Source organism: Lepisosteus oculatus, chromosome 5 (assembly GCF_040954835.1).
Source record: "Lepisosteus oculatus isolate fLepOcu1 chromosome 5, fLepOcu1.hap2, whole genome shotgun sequence".
In the NCBI taxonomy this organism is placed as follows: domain Eukaryota; kingdom Metazoa; phylum Chordata; class Actinopteri; order Semionotiformes; family Lepisosteidae; genus Lepisosteus; species Lepisosteus oculatus.
Window position 1 is genome coordinate 40,592,199 of NC_090700.1, and position 19,742 is coordinate 40,611,940.

A 19,742-nucleotide genomic window follows, 5' to 3' on the forward strand; every position below is an offset into this window, starting at 1 on the left:
TCTCGTGTTGTTCGAGCCAATGCAGTGAGGCACGAAGTAGGGTGGGAGCGGCGAGGGCACAAGCCCTAGAACCCGAATCCGTTCCAATAACAAAAGGACAGACAATGAAATATGGGCTATTTCGAAGTCGCAATTCTGAGATACCATAGCATTTTTTTTTACTCCCTGGCGGAAACGGGCTTCCATATAAAACTACTGAACAATCTAAAAACAGGCATACGGAATACTTAGAACTGTTACAAGCAACACGTGAAAATTAGCTCTTGGAGATTTTCTTTAGCTAAAGACAAAGTCCTCATCTGAGAGAGCTTTGCAAATTGGCTGTCATTTGAACGGGAATTTGCCGATTCTAGAGACAGTGACGAGATTTATCGCCATATTCAATTCCAAGCCCTGACTCCTGCGTCTGGTCTAGAAAGTCAAAACCTCACAACAGAAGTAGGCACTGACTGTTTGTGTGTGTCCGCCGTGACACAGTAGCGTTCGGCAGCCTAGGTAATTGTTGCTAAACCTGGGTGGTGAGAGAGAGACGGTATGTATATATAAGGTTCCGCTCATTCTGCTGTTTGATTATACCTCTCGATTGCATTGTAAATTGGAGGGGTGCCCCTATGCTGGCAGGACGGACAGTTAGAGCCCAGGGCCACCCACTTTTGCACAGGCCCACGCAAAAATCAATTCCTGGCTACGCCCCTGCTCAAGAGTCGGATAGTGGCTTGATTAATTCGGCTTCTCTGGCTCTGCTGCCCGTTAGAATCCCAGCCATTTGATCAGCAGGGAGTCTGCTGTGCCTGGTGTGGGGTCGGGGTACAGTCCTCGGCCCCGGGCCGAGGGGATGAGCACATGATTATGCTCTGTTGACTATTTCTCATGCAATAATCTTCTTTTGGCCTTTCATTCGTCAAGATTAAGAAAAAGAAGTAGAGAGCTGCAAAACTGGTCATTGAACGTTTAAAGCACGAGACTCATAACTCTTCGTCCAAACATTCTGAATTCTGGTGTCTGTGTGCTCTCGGAGTCTGTGGATTGTGCGGTAACTCTAGAGCATGTAATGGGTCAGTTCTGGGACTCCATCAGGAGCTGTGGAGGGATGGAGCTCTGCTGACCTTTGACCTGAAGGAGCAAAGTCTGAAACTGTCAAGCGGAGAGCCACCTTCTTAAAAAACTAATCTCACACCTCGCCATAAATGCATATCTTTAATTAGACACCTTTTAATATATCCAAATAAACATAAAAATGCCATTAAATAAAACTCCAAAAATAGTTAAATTACAAAACTGAAAAGGTGGGGGTGAACTATTTCACAGTATTGCACATCCACTGGGAATAGCGATCAGCACCGGCCAGCGACACCTTGTCAACAAGTGGGTCAGTGAATACACCCCGACTGCCTGTTTGTACCCCTCACACTGCTGCAGCCCTGCAGCAGCTTCTTCACACCCACTTTCCCTTCTGGGGAAAAGGGGGTCCCCTCTGGGGGGGTGAGGGGGTATTCCAGGCACTGCCCCATCGAGCTGCAATATACCAGAGGCAGAGGGAGATACCAGCTCTCTCAGATCACGCCAGGCAGGAGCGGCACTTCGGACAGCAGGGGGCGCACTCTCCACATGGAGACTGCTGCTGGGGCCAAACAGCCAATTATTGTCATTTAACTGCCCCCTCACTTCCGATTTAGTCCTTTTAGCATCAGAAATGAAAACTGAGCAACTTTAATCTGTCCTTCATACTCCCAAAAGCAGATGGAAAGGCATTCAGGCGCAGCTCAGGGGAAAGGTGACGATTAAGAGCAGCAGTAGTGTCCCTAGCCTGTTTCTGGGCTGGCTCTGTCACCCAGTGTGCTCAGAGGAGCCCCGTGACAGCAGTGTGTGTTGTTCACTGGCCACACAGCCAGGGCCTCTGCACTTCTGCCCTGCCTGCCTGTTCCCTCTACACCGTGGTCTCCTTGGCAGTGGGCTGGTGGATGGCGTTCATCCTGGAGGTCAGGGTCTGCAGGAGGTCGTGAGCCAGGCTGTCGTCGGCCGCAGTACTGTCGCTGCCCTGCAGGAGGCAGCGGAAGCAGCTGACCTCCAGGAGGACGGCCAGGTTCTTCAGGAAGTAGCCCTCGCAGAAGGCCTTCAGCTCCAAGGCCTGGCACAGCTGGGAGAGAGGAGGAGAAATGAGCAGCACGCAGATGGAAAAGGGTTACAGAGAAGACTTTTCACACACTTGTTCATAAGCCTGGACACAATACAAGAGCAATACAGCCAGGACAAAGCATGGAAAGAACTAAGCTCAAGCACATCAGAGACTCTCCCAGGCAGTGATTCGAGGAGCTAAGGGGCACAGGCACCACACCTTGGCTTGCTGGTAGATCCTGACGGCCTCAGCAGGGTAGATGTACTTGGAACAGAGCATCTCGCAGTGTCTCTTCAGGGCCTTCAGCCGGAAGACATGGGCTGCGTGAAGGACCTGGGGGAGGACGGAGATGGGACACTGTTGACATCTGAACTCTGACCTCTAGTGTGTGAATGTCATGAAGTCAGCGCATGCAGGCAGGAAGCATGCTGAGGTTAATGCACAAGTCACAAGACGGTGAATTACTCGGTTTCTGTCATTTTTGGTTTTCTTCAGGCAGAGTATTCTTTGGAGGAGACAATGTGATCCTAGGATCCCAAAGTTTGATCCCCACTGATTCCCATGTAGCCTTACCTCCAGAGCATCCTGCTGGCTGATGTGCAGCCCTTCGGTCCCCCCGTTGTAAATGTACTGCATCACTAGCTGCAAAGAGACACAGGGTGCAATGAAGACTCCTGATGCACCACATTCCACCAGTGACCTCAAGGGGGAGCTGCGCATCAGTGCTCCTCACCCCTGGCCCTGACATCCTCACAACGATAAAAAGCTTTAGACAAGTGGTAATTAAGGCCAATTAAGCCAATTACCAATCCAATTAATTCACAAGCAATTGGAAATGAAAGGGAAAGGGGAAGACTCTCCTGGACTGGAAAGGAGGAGGAGCACTGATGCATATAAACCCCTCTGCCACACCAGCCTACTGCAACAGATTCCACAAACAGCCCCTCTGGACCTCTCTTATAGTGTTAAATTACACAATCCTTAGATGGAACGTGCTGATTGAATTCCTCTTTCTAAAATACTGAAAGTGCTGAATTTATTCCTCTTTCTGAATGCACTTTTATCTGGCCCCACACAGACGAACTCCACGAACTCCACCACACCCATGCCATCCTTACCTGGAAGGTGTGGAACTTCATATCCCTGATCTCCACCTGGCCAGGGGGCTGGGCGGTGTTGGAGACCAGCTTCTGCAGGCTGTGGAGGAAGAGAGAGACTGAGCCACAGCCAGCTCTCGCAATACAGTGCTCTCGCAATACAGCCAGCAGAGTCGCGCCTCTGACAGTAACAAAGAACTGGTCCTGTTTCAGGCCGAGAGCAGCCTCAATGATAAACAGAAGAAACATGCTGGTTTGGTAGTTAAAAGCTAAACAAATCTAAAGGTTCAGCCATTCACTTCCTGAAGGAGGCCAGTGAATACAATATTCTAACTAAGACCTTACTAGTGTGTTGCAAAGCTTGAGCATCATTTCTAATGTATGATATGACTGACACATTTATTGGTTAGAGGCCCTGCCTGTGTGTGCCAGCTCTCTCTGGGGTGCAGCCCCTACTCTCCTGCCCCAGGCATTCAGGAGCCTGACCTCTGGGGGCAAGTGCACAGGCCTCCTCACCTGGGGGAGGCAGATGAAACCAGGTCCCTGTGGGCGTAGAATGGCTTCCCTTCCACCAGGAAGGTGAGGTCGGACGTCTCTTTATTGTTCAGACAAGCAGAACCTGGAGCAGAGGAGAAGCAGATGTCAGTTACAGGCTCCTAGATCAGCCAGATCAAGTCATGCAAGTTGCTCTGTGTGCTCTTGGTCTGAACCATCAAAACGAAAACAACACTTGTTTTCAGCGAGTGAACATCCACTCAGCTACTGAGAAAAGGGTTTTGATCCCACCTCCTGCTGGAGAAATATTGCACTAAATGACTGAAACTTCAAGACTAGATGGCTCTCCAAGGGAGCACCAAGCAGAAGCTTTGAGAATGTAAAATCAAACGATCAGTCAAGTCACTGAAATGAAGCCTGAATTGAAAGGAGGAGCATACCGCGCCGGGGGCGATGTGCGGGGGCGCTGTCGTGCACTGTGGGGACGGGGTAGGGCCCGTAGCAGCAGGACAGGATGGTAGCCAGCAGCTGGCCGGTGGACTCACTCTGAAACAGACAGAGGTCAGAGGTCAGAGCCGTGTCGCCATGCCCGAGGCTGAGCTCCTGAGTCAGCTGAGAAAAGCTCAACCTACACCCCAGTATTCTGATCCTTCAGATGCAACAGAACAGTTAGTAAATTTGGTTAAAGAGAAGAATGAGAGGGACGATTCAGGTTTAGGTGGACAAACAAAAGTATTTTTTTCTTGTCAATACCAAGACAAACGATTCACCCTCCTTGCAAAAGCAATATCATACAGAGTTTAAAACAAAAGCTTCACAGTTGTCCTGGCCCGCCCACAGTCCTTACCTGGCAGCACTGCAGGATGTGGATGAGGAGGGGCAGCCCTTCCAACACCATCTCGTTGCTGTACACCTCCCGCAGGCTGGAGAAATCTCCCAGCAGGCTGTGTGTCGCGTCCCAGCGGTGCTGTGTGAAGGAGGAGCGCAGGCACTGCAGCCAGGTGTGCAGAGTCCAGGGAACAGCCTCTGAGGGGGGAGAAGAGCCTGGTGAGCATCACGTGGCCCAGCTGGCACCCACACACAGTCACAGCTCGGCGCGCTCCAGTCTCCCTCCTCCCCAGCTAACAACCCACTTCCGTCCCTAACTGGCTTAACTGGATCAATTTAACAGCCTCTCCTGTTAGTTTAGTAACTGGTGATTTAGACAAACCTATAAGCTCTGCTGGGTTGTGACAGTAAAAGGCTTAAATCTGTGTAATACAGGCTGTGTTGTTCTTATTCAGGATTCTTTAACAGCATTCTTAATCCCTTATAAACAGATCTTGTCCAGCACAACCTCGAGATTTGTTCCAGCCTTCAGTACAAATTGCTGGCTGTGTAACAGCTGCACAATACTCAGTTAAAAAATATATAACTAATGAAACCACCCCCACTCCCCTCACCTTGCTGTCGCAGCTCCAGTGCGATGTCAATGTAGCCGTGCTCGACGCTATGGAACAGCGCCTCCTGCAGGGCCCTCCTCTGAGCGCGCCCCATGCGGCGGGACTGGGCTCCGCCCCCCGCCCCCTCCGCCAGCATGTCCTCCAGCGTGAGGATGTCGCTGGTGGGCTGGATCAGCAGCCTTCTCAGCACATTCCTGAAACACAGGAAACACCGGGGCTCTGGCTTTACTCTGCCACTGATCCCATAATCACACAGCAGACAGCTGCCTGGGGGCTGACCTCTGCAAGCCGTCAAGACACAGCCTGTCTGCCAGCATCAAGTGTTGATCCACCTCCCCTTGGTTATTACCAGCCTGTGTTCTCAGGTCAGTACTGACAGCACAGCAACCCCACTCTGCCCCCACACGGCCCACGGTTCCACAGAACATGACATCCGCTTTTTGCTAACAGGGACACATTCGAGAGCAAGTACAGCTGCCCCTCACCTGTGCCCGTGTGCCGCCGCCAGGGCAAAGGCACTGGAGGTCCCGTGCAGGGAGGTGTCGCCCCCTGGCTTGCAGGACCCTGAGAGGGGGTCAGCGCTGTGCTCCAGCAGCAGGGAGACCAGCTCGTAGTGACCTGCAGGAGAGAGGGAAGACAGACCTGTGGTCAGTCAAATATTCTTAAAGAGACTTTCTACTGTCCAGTTTGCAGGCTTAATAGTCCCCGGCTAAACTGGGAACAGGTACTGTAAGTAAGATCTCATTACAAACAGAAGGTCTTACTGCCAGAAGTTCATTACTGGAAATGAGCAGCATTGACTATAGATAGCAGGGCTTTGGTTTAGAAATAGCTGGGCCTGGGTTCAAACAGCACAGGGCCCGGGTTTAGACAGTGCAGAGACCAGGATCACACAGCACAGGGCCCGGGTTAGGACAGCACAGGGCCCAAGTTCAGACAGCACAGGGCCCGGGTTTAGACAGTGCAGAGACCAGGATCACACAGCGCGGGGCCCAGGTTCAGACAGCGCAGGGCCAGGTTTTAGTCAGTGCAGAGACCAGGATCACACAGCGCAGGGCCCAGGTTAGGACAGCGCAGGGCCCAGCTTTGGACAGCACAGGGCCCATGTTCAGACAGCGCAGGGCCTGGGTTCAGACAGTGCAGAGACCAGGACCACGTGTTCAACACAGGGCCTGTGTTTAGACGTCACCGTGCCTGTGCTCAGACAGTGAAAGAACTGACCTGCGGCAGCAGCTAGCTGCAGGGGGGACTCGGCCCCCTCGCTCTCACCCACACAGCCGTCCACATCAGCGCCCGAGTCCAGCAGGAGCTGAAATAGAGAGCCCAGTCAGAACAGGACGTCCAGGACGAGCCCGAGACCCCTCTGTGCTGCAGGCAGGTGTATAGGCTGGGTACCTGTGCGATGGAGGTGTGTCCGAAGGCGGCGGCGAAGCAGAGGGCAGTCCAGCGACGCGTCTCAGGGTGGGCGCAGCGTGCCTTCTGTATCCCGCAGGGGACCTGGAGGGAAACACAGGCGTTACAACCTTGCCACCCCTCACTGGAAGTACCCAACACCTTTTTCGGAGCCCTGAATTTCAGAGAGATTAATATACTGAGAGCTGAAGTAGAACAGGTGCCAGCACACACTTGAGTGCCAGGAGCAGGAAAATGTACTTTGGAAAATCTACACTGTCCCAGGTTGCACACCCTCCACTGTGCCACCACCGTGCCCAGTGTACAGGTACCCACCAGCAGGTCCACAGACGCACCGGCGTCCAGCAGCACCTGCACCATGGCCTCATCTCCACTGGCACAGGCGTACATGAGAGGGGACAGGCCCTGTGGAGAGAGGACACAGTTAACGGGGCACAGGGGAGACAGGCAAGTCCACAATGAGTTGCATCAGGCTGAATGCCAAGCTCTCTGACCTCTGACTCTGTTCATATCACACAATCGCCTTGCTTTACTAACCTTTTCTTCTACCACAGCTGCATAAACCTCGATGTGTTCACCTGTTCACTGTCACAATTACACTATCACACTACTGTGCTTCACTGCTGTGGCACATGATTCCTTTTAAATGACAGGATCCTTTAACTACAGGAGTAGAATTACATTGCATACGGATTAGAAAACTATAACAGTGCCTACAGCCTCATGACTGCAACAGTAGTGAATACTTCACTGTGGCACACCACTCCCACCCTGACTCTGCAGGTGTACAGGGCAGTGCAGGCGTCGGGTCGGAGCTGGTTCAGAGCCAGGCTGGCAGTACCTGATCATTAAGGGTGTTGATGCCGTCAGGACCCAGCAGGGCCTTAGCTGGGGCCACCAGGTCTGTCCGCCCGCAGCTCAGCATCCGAAAGGCCAGGTTCCAGCGCAGGGCCTGTTCTGCCACCACAGGCTCCAGCCGCTTAGAGGCGTAGAGGCAGCACTCCACCCTGAGAGAGGGGAAAAAGTGGGGAGTGAGGGTCACATTGGATAGAGAGAGAGGGGGGATAGAGAGGGGCATGGGGAGAGAGAGAGGGACACCGGGGAGAGAGGAGGGCACGGGTGAGGGCTGCTGCCCCAAGCAGGAGGTCCAAAATAACGCCATACACTGAAATCACAAGTTTGATTCTTTGTAAACCCATATTTCTGTATAAAAAGAAGAGACACCCCCATAACAGGTTTTGATTTGCTGTTTTTGAAGAGTTCAGTACTAAATAGTTTCTATCCTACTACACATACCAGGACACAAACTACAGGACCAGGCTTTATCTAGGAATTTAATCTTTCACCACAAATTGAGAGCTATATATTTCTTAAATGTGATCACCATCGAATAATCCTGCAGAATATTTACTAAATGACCACAGTTGTACTTTTCCACCTGGACTGAGCGCTGTGCATGATGCACACCAGCCTGGCACACAGCTGGGATACAGCTGTTGCCTCCATTCCTCGCATTCCTGCCGCTCAAAATGACCAAACCACAGGCTGACGCGGGCCCCCCTGGGCATATCGCAGCCCTCGGGAGAGTGAGAGGCACAGGGCAGGTTTATTTTCCATTTCTAAATTCTAACCGCGGTTTCAGTGAACTATTTTGGCACAGAATAGCGAGGGGCTGGGCTGAGATCCAGGTCAGACAGCCTTCCAGGTGTGCAATGGCCGGCTGCCTGCTGGGCACCAGCCCAACTTCAGCAGAAGAGGAAACTACCGCCATCTGCTGCCAGCAGTTCTGAAGAAATTCACGCTTGCTGCCCTGAAGTACATCAATATCTTGTCTTTGTCACTTATTTTGTATCTCTTTTATGAGGAAATAAATCCTGGACCTCACAGGCAAAGTGAGCAGGTGCAGACATGCCCCTGCCACACACCCTTCCCATCACTCATCTAACTCCGTAACAATGCACAAGAGTGCTAGTGCTGATTGGAGAAACGGCATGTCTATCTGTGATGTCACAGGAAGCAGACAGACTTCTGGGAAATCACTTCTTTGAGAGAACCATGACTGACTAATCACTAAAACAACCAGTGTCACCGTTCTATGTGAATACAGCTGAATCAACAGTCCTACAGATTGCTGGTAACCCAGAAAGAAATCAAACACCAGCCTTCTCAAAAGAGCACGGACAGTCCATTGATCCATGGACAAATGAAGAGTCGGACTCGGGAGACTGTTTGTTCCCAGGTACAGTGTGCTTGGGATGCAGATAGAGAGACAGGCCCTCAGTCGGCCAGGTTGGTACCTGAGTGGGCGCGGCTCGCAGTCGGCCCCCGGCAGGAGAAGACGGGCTGCTTGCTGGACATCCCCACTGTCCACGGTCTGGCTGTGTCGGTGCTCCGCAAACGCCAGGCACACACGCAGCCATTCCCCCAGGGGCGGCAGGGCCATCTCTGGGCTGGAGAGAGAAAGAGGCCGCTACAGTCTGACCCACTACGACGAGACAGCTATACTCTGCACAGCAAGACGCAGAACAAGAGGGTGTCCTCTATCAAAGGGACCGCAGGAATGAAGTGCAGTGATGTCAACTGAGGAGGATGAGGAGCAGTTACAGAGAAGGGAGAGGCCGCTGGAGGAAAGGGTTGCTGGGATGTGGGACAGGCTATCCAACATGCTGTTGAAGCTGAGACCCTGGCACCTTTCAAAAAACTGGAAGAGATCCTGGGATCAATGAGCTACTAACTGCCTGAGAGGCTGGAGGGGCAGATTGGCTCCTCTCGCTTCTAACCTTTCTTGAGGTCTCACGCTCAATGAAGCATTAGGAGGGGAAATGAAGAGGGGCTGGACTGGAAGTCACAGGGGAACACCACACCAGTTCGACCCAGCTCCCCTCACTGTCAGAACCACACCGTTTCGGGACGCGCTGGGAAATCACCTCCCACCAGCTGCTAAGGGATCACACAGAAGCGAAACTTTGAAAAAAATTCCATTTCCCTCTTTGTTATTGTTCATGTTGACCTTTGCTGGTCTAGAGCATTTATCTCCCTTGTGTCATAATTTACTCAAGCGTCTGTTTCTCTGTACTCTCCGACTACTGCAGCCTGAGATTGTGGGAATCACCAAATATCACAGCTTGTTAGTCAGCGTTTTTGTCCATCCCCTCCCCCTCAGTTGTAACTGTTGGGTTTGTGTTTTTGAACAGCAGACTGGCCTGGTTCAAGTGTTGGCCTGGTTCAGAACAGCAGAGACAGAGTTACAGGTACAGCACCTTGACACCAGCGGGCCCGGGCCAGAGACAGGTACCCAGTCCTGCCCACAGACAGAGGTACAGCACCTTGGCACCAGCGGGCCCGGGCCAGAGACAGGTTCCCAGTCCTGCCCACAGACAGAGGTACAGCACCTTGGCACCAGCGGGCCCGGGCCAGAGACAGGTACCCAGTCCTGCCCACAGACAGAGGTACAGCACCTTGGCACCAGTGGGCCCGGGCCAGAGACAGGTACCCAGTCCTGCCCACAGACAGAGGTATAGCACCTTGGCACCAGTAGGCCCGGGCCAGAGACAGGTACCCAGTCCTGCCCACAGACAGAGGTATAGCACCTTGGCACCAGTAGGCCCGGGCCAGAGACAGGTACCCAGTCCTGCCCACAGACAGAGGTATAGCACCTTGGCACCAGTAGGCCCGGGCCAGAGACAGGTACCCAGTCCTGCCCACAGACAGAGGTATAGCACCTTGACACCAGCGGGCCCTGGCCAGAGACAGGTACCCAGTCCTGCCCACAGACAGAGGTACAGCACCTTGGCACCAGCGGGCCCGGGCCAGAGACAGGTACCCAGTCCTGCCCACAGACAGAGGTATAGCACCTTGGCACCAGTAGGCCCGGGCCAGAGACAGGTACCCAGTCCTGCCCACAGACAGGCTACCTGCTGCCTTTCCAGCACACGAAGGCGCTATTCATTCCCACATCACAAGACCTGCAGCCCAGACTGTGACAGAGCCTTGTGAGCTGTTCATGACTCTCGTCTGCCTGCAAGAATTACTCAAACAGCCACACCCCACACCAAGGCAGAGTTAGAAAACACAAGGAGTCTTATATATGGATCTCTTCTCCCCACAACAACAAGCACGATGACTTAGCAGCAGCAGCCTGTTTTGATCAGTAGCCTTAACGGCGAGCAAGAGAAGTGTGTTCTGTGTCATACTGACGGGGGTTCAGAGGTGCGTCGGGAAACTCCCTCTCTGGAGGTTCTCCCCCGGGGGCTGGCAGGAGAGGCAGAGCAGCACTCAGCCGGCTCCGGCCGTCTGACGCCATGACATCACCGCCAGGCAGCCCTGACGGCAGCACCTGGCGGGAGGGGGAGGTGGGGGCAGCCGGACAAGCTCTCACCTGTCGCTGGTGAGCCGCACGCGGCGGGGCTCGGCTTGCGCGCTGTCCCACTCGGCCGGGCGCCTGCGGGTGTAGTAAAACAAGCTGTGCAGGGCCTCGGGCTCCCAGGACAGCGCCCCCTGCCTGAAGTGCAGCTGGAACATCCCTCCGGGGTTGCAAGAGCCCAGCCGCTGTAAACAGTACATGGCGTTGATGACCAGAGCGCCTGGAGGGCAGAGGGAGAGATATCAGAACAACAGTTATAGCCATGTCTGGGAAGACAAAGAGCACAGCCGATAGACCAGTGATCTAAGGGTTTACAGACAGAAATCTGAAGAGTGTCCCCCGGGAATCTACCATGAATTCACAGTGCTTTTACATCCTTCTGTATCCTATCCCCTTCTGTTGCTTTAAGACTCTCCGCCGGTCTGGGGACCAGGCCGCAGACTCGACAGCGTTTCCTCCCTGCCTTCCGCCCACTCTACCTGACGCGCGCGCACACTCGCTCACGCGCTCACAGACCGCGGTCACGCGGCAGCGCGTGGGGACCTGGCAGGCGGGGGACTCGCGGGGAGTGGGAGCTCCTGGGGGGTTTCTCTCGCCACCCCAGTGCCCGTCAGCTGAGAGTGACTCACCCACGGCTCGGCTCGGCTCAGCTCCCCACCCTGGCTGGTGCGTCTCCTTTCACGAGTCCAGACAGGACTCTTTCACACTCTCTTTGTCAGGGATGACATTAGTATTGTCCTCGGGCTCTCAGTACTCACTCAGCTCGGCCACGCTGTCCACCGTGCTGGTCAGCAGGCTGTGCTCCAGGCTCTGCAGCTCCGTGGGGCCCAGGGGCGAGGTGCTGCCGGGGCGACCCAGGGACCCCCGAGTGTACACGCTGACATAGGAGGGCAGGACCGGGGTGTCTAGGGAAACAGGAGAGGCAGGGGGGTCAGAGAACAGCGAGGGTGGAATCAATGATAGCACAGATGTGCTGTCATCCCAGTGCGACAGCAGTTCGGAAATTCTATACTCAAGGACGTGATCATATGTAATTTCTGGTAAAGTAAAGTTTATGCCCTCGCATTTTTCCTTAATCAAAAAACATGACAAAGCCTGATGGTCTCGTTAACATCTCCGAGGAACGTGGTCAGGCCGCATTTAGGACTGTGTAACAGTGGGAGTCAGACTTATTTCTGTTGATTCAATGGGTTCAAAACAGAAAGGAAAAGCGTTCACAAATTCCCACAGAGCCCACGGAGAGAAAGAGGGAAGAGAGATCCTTTCGGTTGCAGGAGCACACCAGGTCACCAGGTAAATGTGGATGTTCCATCATGTTGAAAGCTGTCTGTCACTATCACACCCCAGAGCTGACAGTAAAGAGGAAGTGAACCACAATGCTGTGGAAAACCCACAGATCCTGCTGCCCACTGGGGAGAAAATGACATCACAGCCTTTCAGCCTAAGCCTGCCTTGGCCTCATTTCACAGAAACGGAAGAACGTTGTTGTTCCCTCTCTTGTCCGTGAGGGAAAGGCAGTTCAGTCCAGGATCCTCATGGTCCCCTGCTGCTCCGCCAGAACCGGGCCACCAGACAGGACAGCACTGAGCCGCGACCCGGGCCGCGCTCGCCCTCCGGAGCCAGAGGTTGTGTCGGGCCTAGAGGCGGCACACCACCAGAAGCTTCCAGGAAGTGACCTCATCTTGCTCCTTACCTCACACGTTATCACGGTCAGATTCGTTTTAAAAAGCAGATTAGAAATGACACCAAGACAGCCACTTTCCAGTTTTCTTTTCCCTTTGAAACCGAGGTGTCAGCATCCGTAAATATCAAGGCGGTGTTAGTGAAATTAGAGCGTTGGCTCTTATCTGGTGCTCAGACTGACACAGGAGCGCCGGAGATGAGCCAGCAGGACAGCTGCTCGCCTGCCTCTGACAACACAGCAGCCAGTCCCAGAGGTCACACAGGTCACAGGTTTGTTTTTTCGAGACAGGGGATTCTCAGGTCAATGAGGTCACAATATAACCACAAAAGGGGTTCAGTTTCAGTCCTCTATCCTCTAGATTCGTCACTCGGCTGATGGAGTCCCCAGGAGATAGGTGCACCCCCTCGTAATCTGTGCCACGTCACTCTGACTGAGATTTATTTTTACCACAGATCCTACAGAGATCATGAGATGGAGAGGAAGATGCTGTAGTTTCCACCTGGGGGTGTAAAAATAGCAGCACAGTGGGGAGGGGGGGGACCATGTGACAGTTTCCTGTGGAGGAAAGTAGCGAAAAGACTCTCTCCACCCCGCCACTCTCTCCTCCTCCCACTCCCCCTCCCTCTGCCTCCTCCAGAGACTCCAGCACACGTGTGCCAGAAAATAAACCGTCTTCAGTGCTTCATGCCCTGCCATTCCCTCTGACAGGAGTTCTAGTTTTGTCTGTGGGTATATCCTTTTTCTGTCCTTTGTGTATTTTTTGTGAGTTACAACTCTTCACAATTCATTGAAGACTCGATCCCGTTCTGTGACCTTTTAAAGGCATGGCGCGTGGCGGAGGGCAACGCTGGTGCCTGAGGCCGTGCCTTTCCTATAGGCCTAGCCTGGCATACGCAGGCTTACCCAGGTGTACCCAGCAAACCCACCAGAGCTGTGGTGGCCATGCTCCAGGCAGCTGTGATTAATCCCCGCCGGACAGTCCAGCAGGAAAAGGGCTGGCTAAGCTAACTGCTCTGTGCCGGTGGGCTCAGTCTCTCCTGTTCCTGCTCTGTCACGCCACGGCCAGCCACCCCGCACATCTGAGCACAACAGCAGCTCTTTTGTTCTTTGCTTTAGCCCAGCTTAGCTATTTTCAAAGCCCCTTTCGCCCACTAACCCCATTGTTTGTGAGAAACAGCTTCACTCAGCAGTGGCTCGACCTCCGTGCCCTTCATCATTTTTCTGCTGGCTGGTTCAGGACGAGGCCAGAGCTGACAAAGACAGCAAGGTCTTTAAGAGAGGCGGGGCTTCTCAGCCACTCCAATCCTGCCTCTGTAAATCCATGTCCTTGTCTTGGGTTTTGCCAAGGCTGCAAAGCCCAGACGTTCATTTCCTTGTAACAGATAATCTGTCCCACATGCGCAATCTGGGCTTTTTTTTTAAGTGATTAAGAATCAGCAACATCTCAGATTAGTGTTTTTGCTAAGGCTGGAAAATGAGATTTAAAACAAAAAGGAAATGACCGGCCATTAATCAAGCTATTGCTTTGTACGAACGTAAAGCCCTGGAAAAAAGTCCCAGTACAAGGGGGCCCCTTTTTCTGCAAGGAGACAACAGCTTGTGTGATGGGAATGGGGTGCACACTGAGAGGAACCCCAGATCCCCTCCCGCCCACGCTGCACACACGCACCTCCACATTCCAGCAGGACCTTGGAGTGTGTGCAGCCGGCACGCCCTGGCGCTCCTTGGGCCAGGCACGGAGCCAAGCCGCTCCGATGGGAAAGTGCTGGAACTGTCAGAGAGGAGAGCCGGGGCAGAAGAATGAAAAAGAAAACAACTGTATCTCTCAGATCGGAGCGAGAGCTGAAGACAGAGGCTACGAGAGCAGACTCACCCAAGTGAGACCAGGCATGTGGGCGCAGGAAGAGAAGACTTTGAAAAAAAGAACAATGCAGCACAGCTGTGAGTTGGCCTAGAGGCCGCGGGAGCGCTAACCTCACTCTGCGCTCCTGCACTGTGATGCTAACAGCACGCCCACACAATGTGGGTCCTGGTTCAGAGGCCCGCGGTCTTGCAAGATGCTTTCTTCCCTTCTGTCTCTCATGTTTCCGAAGACACGTCCTCGGGCGCAGTTTCGCAGAGTAAAGCCAAACAATCTGTTAATCCAAGTTCCCATGGCGCAGCTAGCATCGGAAATTGCACTCAGGTTAAAACGGAAGCCTTATGTGAGACTGGCTCTTCTGTTACATAACAGTACAGAGATGCCTACAGAAATGGCTTTTCTCTAGTTAGCACAGGAATCTTTTCAAGTGTCTTCGTGTCCCCTTCCAGTCTTCTTCAGCCTGGCCTTGTTTTGGAATCATTGTTACTGTTTCTTTAAATAATTCTGCTTCGTCCTGCCTTCTACACCCTGCGCTATAAAAGCCTGTAAGCGCCGTGCAGGATCTGCATTAATTTAAAACTTAAAAAACGGGATTTTCTAGGTGTGCTTGCAACCTGTGACATGCAGCTACTGCCTTCACCCTCTTCTAAGTTTGCAAAAAACACATTCATTCTAGGAAATAGCAGGCTCCACTGCAACATCAACACAGGGTTGCTGATACCAGAGTTTGTGACTTTGTGTCTTAGGTGTCCTGAAGGATTCTAACCCCTGTAGCCATTCTCAGAAGACTGAGGATTGCACAAGTGTCGTCTTTGGTATGCCGGACGGGGGCAGAGCAAATGACCCTCTCTGACCAGATCATTTCAGCCTCAGGCAGGACAGAGGATCTCTTGTGCTTTATTGAATGAAATCAGCATGGAGTCACTGGGAAACAGGAAACAGGGATGATTCAGTGCTGAGAGTTCGAGGAAGACGGGGGAGGCTCTGTTTCGAGATATGAGGCAGTTGGTATTCCTCTGAGGCTGTCAGTATTCTCATGATTCAGTATCAGCCAGAGAAACCGACCCCTGACTCCTAGCCCATAGACCCTCACCCCTGAACCCCACCTCCACTCCTCAAGACACCCACGGGGTCTGACGCCAATTTAACTCTCTGCAGTGAAAGCCCCAGGAACAGGGACAGCTCTCTCTACTGTTGATCATGCAGGACCGTTTGCCTTCTGTTAGCACGGCCCCACCACTTGGACCAGATTCCTCACTGTTGTTGCACAATTGTCAATGAGGAACATGTTGGTGCAGCGGTGAGCAGAACTCATGATTCAGCTTGTGACTATTGAAATATTGTTTCCAGGTAATTCTGTAATATTTCAAATGAAACAGATAAATAAAACCTCCACTGAGCAGTCTGGGCCTTAATCAAAACCAGTTAATAAACGGCGCTCGGGTTTGTTTCTATTTCTGCTGTTTCCATCAGTGCTTACAGGGCTCTACCAGAGCCAGCCCAATGACAGGTGAGGCTCTATCAGACTCACTGAAGACAAAGAGAAACCCGATTACAGTGCACAAGACCAGTACAGGGTAGGGAGTAGGTTAGTATCACAGGCAAAAGGATGCATTAGAGAAGTAAAGTAGTGTAGTAGCACGTTACAAGCCTGTATTAACTCTGGGAGCAGAAGACTGGTCTAGCTGCCTGATCTGGTCTAGCTGATTTGACTCCTCCTTACCATAAGCGGTCTTCCCACACAGCAGGTGCTGGTATGGCTGGAAGAGTCCCCAGAGCTCCGCGTCATTATTCAGCATGTGCTCCAGGGCCGCCTCCTCCTCCTGCGGGCCCCCCTCGGCCCCGGGGCCGCGCCCCAGCCGGCTGCACAGCTCCTCCAGCAGCGCCTGCACCGCGGCGGTCAGGTAGACGGCAGCGAACTCGTGAATCCGGGGCGCCACGCGCGCGTCCACCATCCAGCGGAAGAACCGGCCCACGGACAAGGCCAGGCCGCAGCGGGCGCTCTTGCTGCGGACGTCGGGCTCCTCGGCGCTCATGCTGCACAGGGACAGCGCCTGCACACCGGCGGCCACGCAGCTCTCCGACAGCGACCAGGACAGCACCAGCTTGGCGGCCGTCTGCACCTCGTGCCGGGTGCACTTCCCGCAGAGCAGGCTGAGCCGCTGCGCCTCCCGCGCCACCCTGAGCAGCGTCCGGCCCAGGCAGGTGGACACGCGCCGGATCAGCCCCTCGGACACGGTCCAGGAGGGCAGGCACTTCCTCATCACAGCCCCCACTTCCTCCTCTGTCCAGGGCAGGTGCTCCAGGGGCGGTAGTTTGGGGGCCACCTTTTCCAGGTCCTCAGGTCGCCCCCCAGAGCAGTTGTGGCACTCACCAGCACCCAGGTCCCTGCGGAAAGGCCCGTCCCCGGGCAGAGTCCATAGGCTGTCCCCAGGCCCAGGGGACAGTGAGAGGACAGAGGAGCGGCATGACCCCGCCATGCCCCCGTACCCCGAGTCCAAAGTCAAGTCCTCGAAGGTCTTAGGAGGAGTCTTGCGCTGGACCGGCAGCTCCATCAGAAACCCCGGGACCCTGGATTTAGAGGACATGTCAAGACAGTTTCCTGCAGGAAGAGACAAGAGAATGATCAGCAGAGCTCTCTCAAGCCAGAGCAGGGAGGTAGGGAGCAGCTGTGCATTGACAGGACTCAAGTAGCTTAGGGTTAGTTCCAGGGAGAGCTCACGGTTAGTGCTGGGCAGAGCTCAGGGTTAGTACTGGGGAGAGCTCAGGGTTAGTACTGGGGAGAGTTCAAGGTTAGTACTGGGGACAGCGCAGGGTTAGTGTCAGGGACAGCTTAGGGTTAGTACTGGGGAGAACTCAAGGTTAATACTGGGGAGAGCTCAGGATTAGTACTGGGAGAGCTCAGGGTTAGTACTGGAGAGAGCTCAGGGTTAGTGTCAGGGACAGCTCAGGGTTAGTACTGAAGAAAGCTCAGGGTTAGTACTGGGGAGAACTCAGGGTAAGTGCCAGGGAAAGCTCAGGGTTTGAGCTCAGGTTCAGTGTCAGGCACAGCTCAAGGTTAGGGCAAAGGAGATATCAGAGTTAGGGACAGAAGACATCAAGGAAAATATTCACTGCTCACTGATCTGCATAAACATGCAAGACTTCTGTGTGGAGGAGGAAGGTGTTCTGACTAGTCTGGCAGTTGGTAAGCACTTTTCTCACCAAAAATATCCCAGAGACAGCAAATAAAAAAATAAATTCACGGAAAACCATTCTTCGTTGTCTTTTATGGATACACTGCTGATATCCCTTTTCTTGCATATGCTATAGGCTTTTGTATGTGACCGCTGTGGGCTGGCTGTAAACCAGGAGACTGTCGCTCGGGCTTCACGTCCAAACTACACACCCCTTAACGAATAAATTACACTGTTTAAATGGGTCAAACAAACTTAATTCCGGAACTGCAGCTGACGTTTCAAAACACTTTTGTAATATTGCAAAGAACTTACTGTTCTATTGCATGAATGGGACGCAAGTCAGGAACTAGGATCACGAACATTTCGCACGTCAAGAAGTTGCTTTTTTTCAACGATTAAAACCTCTTAAGAGAGAGACAAATCAGTTTAAGGTGTGAAGTTTGAAAAACTAGAAGCGTGAATAACTGAGCGTCTTCTACCCTGCATTCAGGGTAACGATTCAAGGAGCGAGCCGCTAGCTGAATAACCCGCCGCGAAGTTCGGCTGACACACGGTGCGGGTCTGTGTTAACTTTGCGTGCACATTCGAAATCAACCATAATCACACCTATTGATCGGAATGTACATACACATTCAGGGATTCTGCAGGCTACATTTTATTTTCCCAGTACAACTGTGAATCTTCCACCGAGCCAAGAAACAGTCACTCACATTCGCCTGAAGAATCGCAGACCCAGACAAGTCTAAAAGATTCCAGACAGAAAACGCTACTCTGTGTCCGGAGACCAGACTAATCCCTACCATTAATGATTGACAGATGTCTGGGATAAAGGTCCTGCCAGTCTTTTAGAAAAGAATGTAAAATACCATGCTGTTTTAACTTACCAACTCTGACGCTACAGTTGGGACATATCCAAGCGCTGGGGTGTTAATTAAGAAGATCCAGATAACGGCCCCTTTCAGATTCAGGCTGTTTGTTTAAAATGTACACATGCAAGCCGAATTTCCCCCAGCTCGCGTGCTGCTCAGTCTTTGACGGCTGACTGGTCCAAAGTTCGACGTTCCAGGTAAGAGACTCGGAGGTTTAGCGAAGGGGCCGGACAGTCAATGCAAATTTCGAAGCAGTGAGCCAATGACTTTCGACACTCCGCTGCTTTGTTTCTGAAAAGAAAACACAGAGCAAGCAGGGGAAAAAAAAAACTAGCCAGACCGGTCCTACCGAGTTACAGACCCTTCTACACAGCCTGCCTCACACGGGGCTTTCAGTCTGCGTGCGCTGAGACGTCACTGAGAGTCAGCCGGACGTTTTCTTGACTTTCCTCAGCAAGAGGCTTTTTTTTACACCGATGATGTCCCGCACGATGTTCCTTCTCGCTCTCGCAGGATGTCTGCGGTGCGTCTGAACTGTAAAACTAATTTCAAAAGCACAGCCTGTCTCCTCGTGGTTTTCTTGTTCTTCCTGTGCAGTTTCTGTAATAGCCTTACGTGAGAAACGTCCGTGGCCTAATAATAAAATCACACACAAGACACACGGTGTCACACTGACTGGAAACCCACAGCTGATGCACAAACAGCAGAGCTTTTGGAAACGGGGACAAGAGCCACGAACACAGTAACATAAGCTCACTTTCAGAATGACAGGCACATTGCACACACAAATACAGAAACACAAACTCACTCTCCAGATGAGAGGCACACTGATCATTGTGGCAATAAGTCTCGTATTTTTAAAAAACGCGTCGTCTGTATTGTTTGTACTGCTGTATTATGTTTTGCACACACTTTACACACGCTAATTTTCGTTATTGTTGAATCTAGCACAAAGAACGTGTCGGTCCTATTTGAACATAACTGGTGCTCTATACTCATTTTGTTTTTCAGTTGCGTCTACTGTATGTATTTTTTCTTCTTTGCCGACCACAGAATTTCTGTCTTAGTCTGGCTCGCACGTCACTGTTAGCAGAAAAGTCCCAGGTACAGCCGGGATGGTATGTACTGCTGTAACCTCTCGCATCCTGAGTCCCGCCCGAGAGAGCGCGGTGGACGGAGGGCGGCCGCCTCGCTCTTGAAGATCGCGCGTGGTCCTGACCTCA

The 19,742-nt window shown here is 52.6% G+C and overlaps 1 protein-coding gene across 1 annotated transcript; it reads right to left on the reverse strand.

Annotated features, from left to right (window-relative positions):
* Positions 1-1,184: 1,184 nt before the first annotated feature.
* LOC102698880 (ankyrin repeat and BTB/POZ domain-containing protein 2-like) lies at positions 1,185-19,092 on the reverse strand. Its single transcript, XM_015342455.2, has 18 exons — positions 18,535-19,092; positions 16,195-17,073; positions 11,685-11,831; positions 10,942-11,146; positions 8,861-9,013; positions 7,405-7,570; positions 6,879-6,968; positions 6,546-6,647; positions 6,372-6,459; positions 5,636-5,768; positions 5,151-5,344; positions 4,556-4,734; positions 4,149-4,254; positions 3,730-3,832; positions 3,235-3,313; positions 2,690-2,758; positions 2,336-2,449; positions 1,185-2,137 (listed from the first exon to the last, which is right to left on the reverse strand). The coding sequence occupies exons 2-18, from the start codon at positions 17,057-17,059 to the stop codon at positions 1,928-1,930; spliced, it is 3,003 nt and encodes a 1,000-aa protein (XP_015197941.2). The 5' UTR covers positions 17,060-17,073; positions 18,535-19,092; the 3' UTR covers positions 1,185-1,927.
* Positions 19,093-19,742: the final 650 nt, after the last annotated feature.

Excerpts from the sequence above, each read along its gene's own strand:
- LOC102698880 (XM_015342455.2), bottom strand. The coding sequence starts at position 17,059 with ATGTCCTCTAAATCCAGGGTCCCGGGGTTTCTGATGGAGCTGCCGGTC. Across the intron at positions 11,147-11,684 it reads GGACAGCGTGGCCGAGCTGA|GCGCTCTGGTCATCAACGCC; the intron begins GTGAGTACTGAG and ends TCTGCCCTCCAG. Across the intron at positions 2,138-2,335 it reads GGATCTACCAGCAAGCCAAG|CTGTGCCAGGCCTTGGAGCT; the intron begins GTGTGGTGCCTG and ends CCTCTCTCCCAG.